Source organism: Galeopterus variegatus, unplaced genomic scaffold (assembly GCF_000696425.1).
Source record: "Galeopterus variegatus unplaced genomic scaffold, G_variegatus-3.0.2 Scaffold9614, whole genome shotgun sequence".
NCBI classification, from domain to species: domain Eukaryota; kingdom Metazoa; phylum Chordata; class Mammalia; order Dermoptera; family Cynocephalidae; genus Galeopterus; species Galeopterus variegatus.
Genome location: NW_007735725.1, coordinates 15,654 through 28,292, shown reverse-complemented (window position 1 = coordinate 28,292; position 12,639 = coordinate 15,654). Strand labels below are relative to the sequence as shown.

Sequence of the window (12,639 nt, the reverse complement as noted above, 5' to 3'; positions counted from 1 at the left end):
CCCCACAGATTACTAATAACAAAATGGAAAACTTACCTTTACAATAAAGCAAATCATGGAACTGAGCATCACATTAACAGAAAGACAGCCTGACATTATGGGCCTCCTGATGTGATACAATGTACACATCACCCATCATGAAGTGTTCCTGTTAAAAATGTTACTCCAAATCTAATCAAACTTCAGTCTAGACCTAACTTCCAGCTTACAGTAAATAAAGAGGATAGAGAAAGAAGCTAAAAGACACCATGGAGAAACAAAACTCTAAAGGGTAAGATGTTATACAGGATAACTGGCTTGGACTCTTCAAAAAGTGAGTGTCCCCCTTAATATATACACAGACAAAAGGTGGGTCAAAACTATTCTATATTAAGAGACTAAAGAGACCAAATATAATGAGTGAACTTGCCTCCAAAACTCATGTGGAAATTTGATCTCCAATATGGCAGTGTTGGAAACTGATTGAGTCATGGGAGCGGATCCCTCATGAATGGATTAATGCTCTCCCTGGGGGAGGGGGGATTAATGAGTGAGTTCTCACTCTGTTAGTTCCCACGAGAGCTCGTAGCTTAAAAAGACTCTGGCACCTTCTCTCTCTCTCTTGCTTCCTCTCACCATGTGATCTGGTCATACCCACTGGCAGCCTGCCACTTTCTGCCATGAGTAGAAGCAACCTGAGGCCCATGCCAGACGCAGCTGTCCCAGAATTGTAAGCCAAATAAACCTCTCTTCATTATAAATTACCCAGTCTCAGGTAATTCTGTTATAGCAACACAAAACGGACTAAAACACATAGCACTAAGGCATGTCAGAAGTGGTTAAACACAATGCCAGTTTCCTTAATGGAGTAATTGGGGAATACCACTGGGTCAGTTCAGATATAACAGACGGCAACAGTAGAATCAGATGCAAAGATATATTTTGATTTCAAAACATGTGAAAGTTTTGTCAAGAAACAATAGATTTTCCAATTACTTGGTTCAGCTAAATGGAAAAAGGTCTCCATTTTCTGAGTGTATACTCAGTGTATTCATCAGGTGTGCTACATTTCAGGACAAATAGTTCTGAGAAGTCAGATGTGATATTTTTTTATCACATAGATGAGTTAAGAGTTTATTACAACTATAGTATGCCCTCCTCATAACTCATTCAATTTTGAGGTGCACATAATGGAAGAACAATTGTCACTGTATGAAAGCACTTTGAAAAGGAAAGCGTAAATACATGTAACGTCAATAACAATATTTAGTAGCGAAATGTGCATCTTCCAAGTAAGAAGGCTAAACAAATACTAAATGTGTTTTCATAGTACAGGTCATAAATAATGGACTAATAATTCATAAAATGGACCAATAGGCTTCTTAAGGCAATGATAACATGATTGCAAATCTGTTTGCCTCCAAGTCTGTACCAAAACATTTACCTCTGTGGGAGTCCCACAGCACGGGCAGCTCTTTGAGTTCGTTTTTAGCCACTGCTTACTTTTCTTCTCTTCCCTCACAATGTCCCTCTTACGACACCTCGATCTCAAAAATCGTTTATTGGCCACACGTGCTTGCAGGTCATCATCTTGAGAGTCTATTAGTGAAATGAAAAATTAACTTTAATACATTTCAATGCTGACTAAACGTCACTAAAAATGGCCATAATCTTAGACTACTCATTAGTGCTATTCCTGGAACTTTATCATAAGGAAATAATCCAAAGTAAAGTCATATGCATGCAGATGCATATAACAATGGTAAACAAATTAAATTTCTTTTTTTTTTTTTCCTATTTATCTTTTTTACTGACCGGCAACGGGATCGCAACCCTTGGTGTTGCGCCCGCACCGCGCTCAGCCAGTGAGCGGGTACCGGTCTCCACATGGGATCCGAACCCTCGGCAGGAGCGCCGCTGCACTCCCAAGTGGCGCACTCTCCAGTGCGCCACCGGGCCGGCCCTACAAATTAAATTTCTAAGGAAATAACTGTGTGGAAGAGGCATTTAATGACATATGATCCAGTTATTAAAAACTTATAATTAGTATGGCTACAACCCAATTAAAACACTCATTACTGGGGCTGGCCACTTAGCTTAATCGCTTACAGCATGGTGCTGATAACACCAAGGTCCAGGGCTCGATCCCTGTACCAGCCAGCCGCCAAAAACAAACAAACAAACAAAAATACTCATTACAGAATCCAGAAACACTAGGTAAAAATTACATTTACAGAAATGACAAGAAGAGAAAGCAATCCCTCAATCAGAAAAGATGGATTTGCTAAAGGTGGCAGAATAATAGGTTATTTTTTTCCTTCAATTTTGATTTCTTAATGTTGATATATTTATGCAACTAATTGTATACAGATAAAGATGGACTTATCTAAAAGACACAAAGGTTGAAAACACACACCGATTTTCCACTAAGTCAGCATCATTCAACATTTGATATTGAACAAGACCTAACAAATACACACAGGTGCCTTTGGCTTAAGGGCAAAAACGAATTGTTCAAGTCTATATTTAAAAAAAAAAAAAAATCAGTGAATAAAATTTGCCAACCTCATTTGAAAAAATAGAAGCAGAAAAAAATTTTTCTTTAATTTACCATGCTCACTCTCAACCTGTACTATGATTTGTTACAAGTGCTGGAAAGTTCCTCCTGTCAACATCTTCCCTTGATGATCTTCAACCTGGCATCCACTGCTCTATCACTTAACAGGCAACCATTCCCAAGGCCTTTATTTGTAGATAAAAGGCTTCTATTCGCAATTCTATGACCTTAATTTTCAACATAATTACTTAAAGATGTTTCTCAACAATGTTGTAGTTATTTTATTAGTTTACTTTCCTCATAATATTTAGAGGTATGTCTCCCTTTTAAAGCAATGGACATCTTCCAAGACAGAATCCCATCTGCACTATTTTCCTTTCTCTGTGTTGTGCATTCCTGTGGCTCCATCACCTCTACTTCAATGTAACAGACAGATCTTATTAATCTTGTCACTTTTATCCCTCTACTAATTCAAAGCATTTTTGTCTTCCTACACATATGAAGGACAAAGGTTATTGCTGCAATGTTCTCAAAATAATAAAATTGTTAGTATGTCATTCAATATACAATATATATAAAGAGAGAGAGATTCTTAATTTTGCTGAAACCCCCAGAGTATTTTCAATTCTACCCCGAATGCTGTGACACACCTAAAATGCACTGCAGCCTCTCCATGATAAGGTTACAAAGATCTAAAGTAAAGGTTTACATTATATTCTGGAAAGTTCTCCATCCCACCAGCCCTTACCCTCTTTAAGACTGCCCTGAGCAACTGGATTTCTGTACTCACACTCTCCTCTCAGGATACTTTCTTGGAAATAATGACAGTCTGCTAACATAAGAAATTAGTATGATGATAATAACAGTATTAATAGCTACCATTTTGCATTTTACATGTATTAGCCCATTGTTCCTCAAACTATATATAGTAAAGAACTAGATTTTCCCCCAGTCTGTCAAGGATGAATATTTTTGCAAAATATAATTAAATGAAATGTTAGAAAAATGTAAGGAAAGACAAAAACTACAAGCCTAAATTTTTATTAGATTTGACTGACATAAAATTACTCTGTGAAATAGCTATAAAATTCTCTAACCCTGACTCTCAACCTTTATATTCATCCCATCATACACCAGTATAACAAATATAACAACTTTGAGTGGCTCTACATTAGTTCATTTCCATCCTTAGAATAACCCTACGAAGTAGCTACTATCATTGACTCTGTTAGCCTGAGAAAGACTAAGCCACTAAAGTCTAGATAAATGGATTTCAAGGACCTGATTTCCCAATCCCTACCTAGATCAAATTGGAAAACAGGTTTCACTTATGGTGCCTCCTTCAACAGAGGGTGGCTTTCCTTTTTTTTTTTTTTAAAAGATGACCGGTAAGGGGATCTTAACCCTTGACTTGGTGTTGTCAGCACCACGCTCAGCCAGTGAGCGAACCGGCCATCCCTATATGGGATCCGAACCCGGGGCCTTGGTGTTATCAGCACCGCACTCTACCGAGTGAGCCACGGGCTGGCCCCAGAGGGTGGCTTTCTGAAGCACCATGCTGAGGAAGATTCTGAGGCCTCCCTGTGCTCAGTGAGAAAGCATCTGATGACTCATCAGACATATGTGCCATGGAAACAAGAATGGCAGCTTAGATGCCCTGCATTTGCCATCTGGATCTACGTTTACAGGTAAAAATTACCATGCCATTCCTTTTCTTGGAATGTTCCCCCTGATAGTGGCATGGTTTTCCTTACTTCCTTCAAGTCTTAACTTAAACCATGTTGTCAGTGAGGCCACCCCAGTTTCCCTAAAAAAACCACAAGTTCCCTGCCCTTCGGAACATTTCATATCCAGTCCCTTTGCTTTTTTCCTCCTTAGCACTTACCACCATCTAATATCCTTACTTTGTTTGCCTGTTTCTCCCACTAGAATATAAGTTCCATGAGGGCAGAGAGTTTGTCTCTTCTGGTCACTACTATATTCCCAGAGCCTAGGACAGTAACTGACACAGAAATGTCTATTGAGTGAATACTTCCAAAGTGAAGAATTGAGGAACTAAAGTCATAGTACTTTTGGAAGGGTGGGGAGGGTTAGACAATGGGAAGGAGGTGGAGGGCAAGGCACATTGGGTCCACACACTAACAATGTACCTGCAGTCAAGTTACATGGAGAGACCCCGTGGTAGGTCAATCTGCACAAGGTACAGAAGGCAAAATTGCAGCTGGAGCAGATGCCCATGGTGCAGCCAGGCTCTTGCATCACAGGCTGCTGGCAACACAGGCGGGGACAGTACACCACATCTGCCATCCGGTCCAAGGTAGACTGAAGGAGAAGGCGGTCATAACGGGCAAATAACTCTTCTTCCACTAGCTCTTTGACCTGGAGGGGAATACAAAACACCACAGGTTTCATCATTCCGCAAGCAGTTCTGATCCCAAGGATATTCTTAGGATGTTTGTGTAAACCAGAAGGGCACATAAATTAAAATCTCCTTCTCACTTCAAAATGAAACCAATGAGATGGTTTCATCTTCAATGAGATGGGGTTACATGGGTCTACACATTTGTCAAAACTAAGCAAACTGTATGATTCAAAGGTGTACTGTTTTTGCAAGTAATATATGCCTTAATTAAATTGATTAGAAAACAAAAAACAAAAAAAACAAGTAGCTATACTTTTGCTGAAGTCTGTAAATGATTCACCTAATCACTCCAGAGGATGGCCCTTCAGCCCCACATAAAGACAGTCTAATGATTCCCCAAGGTTGGTGGGATTTGAGCAGATATACAAAGTAAATCATACTTACTTCATAATTACTTTTTTCACTCTCATCCTTGCCTAGGACTGCCCATTCCAAGGCCAGCAAAGGAAGCATTTACATTTGTTTAAAAGGCAGAGTAAAACTACAGCATTCTTCATGGACACAGTGAAACAACCTGTAGGTGGCTCCCAGACCTCACACTGCCCCCATGTGCCCTATCAAGGAAGCTCCTGAGAAGATGTCTCCCTTTGTGAAAGAGAATTAGAAGACAACCATTAGCACCGTAAACAGTTACCTGACCAGGAGTGGCCACCGAAGGGCACTTTGGTTCCGGGCAGTTGAGGCATTGAACCTGGCCATCTCTGATCTGGATTTCAAAGTAGTCCTTCAGACAGGCTTTGCAGTACACGTGCCTGCACTCCATGAAGTACATGCATTCACTACCCAGCTTCTCACAGAAACAGATATTGCACAGGAACGATTTACCATTAAAGCATTTGATCTGCTGAGCTTGATCAAAGTCTAAGATTTCCCGGATCAGACTTGACAACGATTCCACATCCTGCACAGCTCTCTCGTCCACAATCTCCTCTTCATCTACATCAGATCCAGCAGCTCCTCCAAAATCTAGCTCTGTGGTGGTAGAGGCTTGAGCTGTGTTTCTCTGTACTTTTTTCTGAGAACCCATCTTGAGCTCAAAAGGAGAGACAATATTCAGGTGTGCTAGAGTCTCTTCCTTAAGAAACTGCATCCAGGCAAAAAGGACCACGCTGCCATGGTGCTCTTCCCACAGGTGGTCTAAGCGCTTGCACAGAGCAGATAGCTAGGAGAAAGAAAACACAAGAGGACACTGGTGAGTTTGAAAAAATGATCATGCTGCCAACTCCTGATTTCCGTTGAAATCTTTTACACTTGTAAGTTAGGACTTTACACATCCTAACACTACTGTGATAAACTGGGCTACAAAACAGTACCAACATTTTTATCAGGGCACTTCGTAAACTCCTGAGCAACATGAGCCACAGAAGAAAATGAAGTAAGAAGCCGGAAGAAGTACATGAAAACAAGAGATGTGGTAATACTCCATATGATGGAGAAAAAGATTTACATTTGAGCGACTGTAATGGAGGACTTTTTCTATTCTCTATTTGTTCTCTGTTTTAGTATTGCTGTATATCCTGTGAAGGACAAAGAAACCTAGCTCAAAAATGAACTGTTTATTTTCCTTGGGAAGTCCCAGCCCTGTAGGTACCCTGGAGTAATGGTTAAAAAAAAGAACAGCTTTATAATTAATTCTAACTCCCAGTCCTATCAAAAAGCAAACTCATCTGAAAGAATCACTAACAGAATCAGCCTCAGAGTCCTTATTTTTGTTTTACTAGTTGTTTTTAAGTAAGCAGTCTGGGATAACATCAAATCCTGGTTAATGGAGGGAAGTAGACTAATAATGACCCTAGACATAATTACAAGCCCTAAATAAGGTTTGCTACCACAGAGAAAGCTCACACTTCCTCTTCAAAAGTGGTCTGCTCAACTTTAAAGGCAAATATGAGAGGATTTTCTATCAGAAATGTAACATATTTATTTGTAAGCAGAGCTAAAGAATTATAAGCTGCTTTTCTTTTTTAGGTAAACATTCATAAATAAGCCTTCCAGATGGGCAACAAATTTTGTAAATTTAAATAACGTGCAAAAAAGGACGTCTTCTGTTCCTTCCTGTGTAGTGCTACCAACAAAACCCCGCACAGCCACTAACTTAAATATGTACTGATAAGTTATGATTGGACAACTGATGTGACAACACCAAGTCAAGGGTTAAGATACCCTTACCGGTCATCTTTAAAAAAAAAAAAGATTAGACTGGTGGGTGGGGAAATGAAAACTATGTGATCAAAAGGGAAAATCTGATAAGCTATTCCTTGAGGTAAGCAGTCTGACAGTTTTCATCTTAATATACATGAGCCTATCAATCTTCATCATAACTTCTAGAAAAGTAGCTGCTACTGATCCATGACCTATCCCAGAATACCTTAGCTTCAAGTCATAGTTATGTATCAATCAAGAGTTGCTGTTGTTACTAGAAAAGGATATATAACCCAGAGAAAATGAAGGCTCTTAATATAAGATTTCAAGCCTTAATGAGATATCTACAGAAATTGTACAATTTTGTATTTGTGTGCATTTATGTTTACATGACAGCAATCAACACATATTAGTTACTAATATACAGATTTTAAAAAAGAAAAGTACTTATATTTACTCAGGAAATTTGCTGATTATAGCTACATTAGCTCAATGTTAAGCCCTAATTACTATTAAATCTTTTATTGAAGGAAAAAAAAAAGTAACACCAACATCTAAGAAAAATGAGGAAGATCTCATAGTTTCCATTACATTAATATTAATTAATGAATAGCAAAACAAGAAACAATATACTTGATTAAAACTTACTCTTGCTACAATTCATAATGATTAATCATTCTAATAACTGCCATTCCTTTTTAAAACACCAGTTTCAGTTCATTAACATTAAAATTCATGAAGGCAAGGGAAAAAAATTATAAAATCAAACCCATCTGTTCTTCATGCTCCGATTTCTAGATCATCAAGGTAGTCATTAAAGATGATTTTTTAAGATTTTCAAAATGGATAGGAGAAATTAAGTTTCCGGTCTAACCTGAGTTGGTGACAGCCATTTGCCACTAAGTGTGAATGAAGGTGGGGAGGTGGATGGATAATCTGGTGGCAGTTCAAAGTTCAGCACAAGTGGAGGCAGAAAGCAAATGGTGTATTCAAAGCCACTATTCTGGAGACACTCATTTGAATTGCCTGAACCAAAAACAAACATTAGAAAGGATCAGTTGGTCAACACCTGAGTGTCCATTACTGTAGAGCAGTGCTCAAGAAAAACTTGATGCTTTAGTTGAGGGGATAAAAACCCTCCCCCAAAGCACTTTCTATTTCCTAATTTTAATTTCATAGCCGCCACCTTCAAAAAAAATCTCATAAGCCCTTGAAAAATCTACTAAGCACCATGGAATATATAATGAAGATACACAACTTATTCTTATATTTACTTCTGAGTACAATTTCTAACATAAAAGACCAAGTAATACACAATGTTTTGAATCGCTGTTGGTTTACAGTAGATGATTAAAGACACAATCTAAAGAAAAGGATGTTGATTTCTATCAAACAGCCACGGCCTAGTTAGACCAGCATGTGCAAACTATCCATAAATCATAGTTGGGAAAATTTGTGCCCACACAATGATCTCAGGCTTGAGGGCATGATACAGCATATAGCACTCTTACAATCAAAGCTGCATTTAAATGATCACACTCATGTTCTGTACTCAATGCCTTCATAGTAGAAACATTTTGAGTTAAGTGTGCATCAAGGTCTTCTGTGAATGTTTGTATCAAAAGCAGCAGTTTTGTTTTTCCTGAAGCAAAAGGTCACAGAATAACAGCCTGTGTCAGGTGTTTACAGTAGTTGAAATGATTCTGGAAACCAAACAGTATTAACCACCACCATGGTACTGTGAAGCTTTTCCCAAGTGGTTTTCCATACATTATTTCGTTTGCTCTTTGATTATCCCAATTTAATAGCCAATGACTCATGGCTGATAAACTGCCAGTTAGAATAATTCTAGAATGCATGAAATAGGCAGGATAATATCTCAATTCAGTGGGCAAAAAGATGGAATAAAACAGAAAACAGCTTACCCCATTCTAATTTTCATTTTAAAAAGATGTGTTACATCTGTAATACTGCCATTTGTCACTAAAGCCTATAAACACAAAGTGACAAATCATTTAAGATAAATTAAGAAATTGAGAATAATCTTTATTCAGGAATAGCAGTATATGTTTTTGTTTTTGTCCTTTTTTTTGAGACCGGCCACACTGCGCTCAGCCAGTGAGCACACCGGCCATCCCTATATAGGATCCGAACCCGCGGCGCGAGCGCTGCTGCACTCCCAGCGCCGCACTCTCCCGAGTGTGCCACGGGCTCGGCCCAGGAATAGCAGTATCAAAAAATATTAACTAACCGTTCACAAATATCTTGAAATTTTGTGGCAGATCCAAATAGATCCTGATTTCTCCACCTTGGACAGACTCTGCTTTTCTAAATTCATCTCCATCATAAATATTTGCCAGGGCCAGCAATTCATCCTCCTGAGCTTCTCGGTCTTCTGAAGACATTTAATTTTCTGAGGAACTGAAGAGAATTGTTCAAATCAGTTAAGAATAGACAATGCACAGAGTTGAAAAAATTTTAATGACACTTTTAAAAAAGCTCCACAAACAACTGCAAAGGATTAATGGATACTCTGACTTTTCTGCTAAACTAAAAATCACAGCCATATATAACATCCCACTAGCTTTGCCACAATAATAATTTTTTCAAAAGGATGATTGTGGTGCTTTTACTGCAGACTTTACTAGTTATGTATTTTATGACTGATTTAGGGAAAAAAGCACAATTTTAAAAAAAATTTTAAAAAGGACAAATCACAAATTACTTTTACATGTCCACTGAAGCTACCAAAGTGACTTAATCTCAAGAGGATACAAAATATATTTGATATACATCCAAAAATAAGTGAATTTTCAAAATCCACAGGAATCTCCAAGGCAGGTTTTCTCATCCTCAGCATTTTTGACAATTTGGAGCTCATAAGTTTTTGTTGTGGGGGACTGTGCTATGCATTGTAAGATGTTTAACAGTATAACCCCTGGCTTCTATCCACTAGAAGTCACTAGTGCCCCCCTTAAGAGTTGTGTCAATCAAAAACATCTCCAGATATACCCAATGTCCCTTGAGGGGGCAGACTGCTGTCAGTTGAGAAAACCCTCTTGGAGAGGATGTTACGGGCACAGACACTGTATGAGAAAGTTAGAGAACTGAGAAAGCAGCAAACAATATTAAATTGTTGAAATAATAACAGATTTTGTCAAATCTAAAAGGTCATCAATTTGAAGATTTACCATTATTTTAGGTAACACTAAGAGTGAAAATATGCTACAATTAAAGTGTTAATCAATGCTTTCTTTTTTTTTTTTTTTTAAAGATGACCAGTAAGGGTATCTTAACCCTTGCCTTGGTGTTGTCAGCACCATGCTCAGCCACTGAGTTAACCGGCCATCCCTACATATGATCCAAACCTATGGCCTTGGTGTTATCAGCACCACACTCTCCCGAGTGAGCCACGAGCTGGCCTGAATCATTGCTTTTTTAATCTCAGTGACTAAAGATGCAGCACAATTTCTGATAATTTAAATGTGGATAGAATATGCAATGAGAATCTATAAAAATTACTTTAACAAAACAACAAAAATATTACCATTCTGTCAATGAAAATATTGAACAATAATTGCACTTGTAAATATGCTCCCTCTCAACTAAAATATTTTTTAAATCGAAATGTACAAAACAGAAAACTTAGGACATGGTTTTTCACATTATAAAAGGCACTACGCAATTTTAAAAATTCATTTTAAATGATTCCATTTTCAAAAAATAATTTTTTCCCCAGAAGTTGATGGCTCTGCTTAAACGACATCCCTATCTGAGACACAGTGACATGTTCTATTTGAGGTCAGTTAGTACCTATTAGCAACAACTAGAAGAAAAGGATATTAACAACGCTGTCTGTTTTTCAGTTCATTTGGGAATTCATGCCAATACCATTTATTCGCTAGCCAGTGCAGCTGAGACTGCTCAAGCTGGATAGGAGGCTGAGATGTAGGACTCATACTAGATATACTATGGAAAACCTGCCATCTGCAGAAAACAAATACGAAAGTTGGTGTTAGGACCCTCTCCAAATTTAAATTCTGAATTTCCATAAACACCACCAGAGTCAAACACATGCTAACATATAGCCAATCCTAAACTGCAGCTCCATATTACCCTTCTAGGACAGACTGAGCCAATTGGTTAAAAGGGCACTTGCATGTCCCCAGCAATGACAGAAGCCTTCTTATCTGACTGCCCGCAGCCCTGGAGGAGCTGAGGAGCAACATCAAGGTCATATGAGAGGAGAGGACACTATGCCCCATAGCATACATATTCTTAAGTTTGAATTTTGGTTTTTTCTCCTTTCCCCTTCTGCTTGTTTCGTTCCTTCATTTCCCACCCCCCTCCAGCTTTTCCTCTCTCCCGCTCATGAATTAAACCTGCCAATGACACTCAAGGTTAGGTTCACTTTGACAGCAGGATAATACTTAAAAACAAAACAAAGGCACACACACACATAAACTTTCAAGATTTATTCTACATGCTTTAGAACCAGGCTTCTTAACTGGGGTAAGGGGAAGGGGAGTGTGGTCCTCAGATGGGTTACGGAGAGATCTAAAAACGCTAACCTCCATTTCCTTCTGATTCTTTCCACTGAGCCTTCAAGGACCACCTCCAAAGTCCTCTTCCACGTAGCGTTTTCCAATTAGACCCATGTCTTCCTTTAAAATCCAGCCAGACTGTAACTTTCCCGACACTGTCACATCCCACCTTGTATTACAGTAGTCTGTGAACTTGCACTTCCTCTCCTGCCGGACTCCTACCATTACTTTCTCAAAAGCCAGGACCACGGCTTTTCCATCTGTGTACAGTTCTCAACGTCCACCAGTGCCTTGCATTAGAAACCGGAAAAGAGTATAACTGAAGTCGGGGTGAAATGCAGAGTGCTGGAATGGAGGACCAGGAGCAAAGGGTTCAGTGAGCCCTCCGCCACATCCCACTGGAAGCAGGAGCCTGGGTCGGTCGTCACAATAACAGTAACAATTAGTGACTCCTACCGTGTGCCAGGCATCGTGCTAAGCCCTTCCAATGCATTAGCTGATGCTAGACTCCCACAACCACACGAAGCAAGTCCTATTACTCCCTCCGTTACACAAACGAGAAAAATCACAGTTTAGGTCCCCTTCTGGCCCGCGGTCACACAGCTAATATATAACTAAGCCTCGATTCAGACCATTCTGTTTCTTTATTATAACACAGGAACGAGAATAAACCCCGGCGCCATCAGACACGAGATCATTCAAGTTGAATATTAGTTTTGACAAACCGAAAACCTCTACAGCAACACCAATGAGGGAAGCCTCTCCTCCGCCGGGTTTCCGCTGCTGTCTCTACCGCGCGCCACCGAATCGTTGTTTGTGTGACTCACCAACAACCCGGGGCAGGCCCAAGCCTAGCCATGTGCCCCAGCGCTAAGAACACGGAGGGCCCTGTTCGAGCTGAGCGTGGGCACCGGGGACCGAGGAGCAGGGCCTAGACCTTCCCCTTCCTCCTGAGCGCCCCGGGGGGGCTGGGCTGGGCTGGGGGCGCCCCGTCT

At 39.6% G+C, this 12,639-nt stretch overlaps 1 protein-coding gene across 1 annotated transcript in view; it reads right to left on the bottom strand.

The window, feature by feature from the left end:
* Window positions 1–754: 754 nt before the first annotated feature.
* Window positions 755–12,639, bottom strand: part of LOC103609434 (E3 ubiquitin-protein ligase RNF14-like) — a 13,148-nt gene continuing 1,263 nt past the window's right edge. The window contains exons 2-6 of the mRNA XM_008593758.1: window positions 9,352–9,521; window positions 7,975–8,126; window positions 5,593–6,120; window positions 4,687–4,915; window positions 755–1,578 (exon numbers count right to left, since the gene is read on the bottom strand). Coding sequence (XP_008591980.1) covers window positions 1,316–1,578; window positions 4,687–4,915; window positions 5,593–6,120; window positions 7,975–8,126; window positions 9,352–9,505 — 1,326 coding nt within the window. The 5' untranslated portion in view covers window positions 9,506–9,521 and the 3' untranslated portion in view covers window positions 755–1,315. The remainder of the gene's footprint in view (window positions 1,579–4,686; window positions 4,916–5,592; window positions 6,121–7,974; window positions 8,127–9,351; window positions 9,522–12,639) is intronic.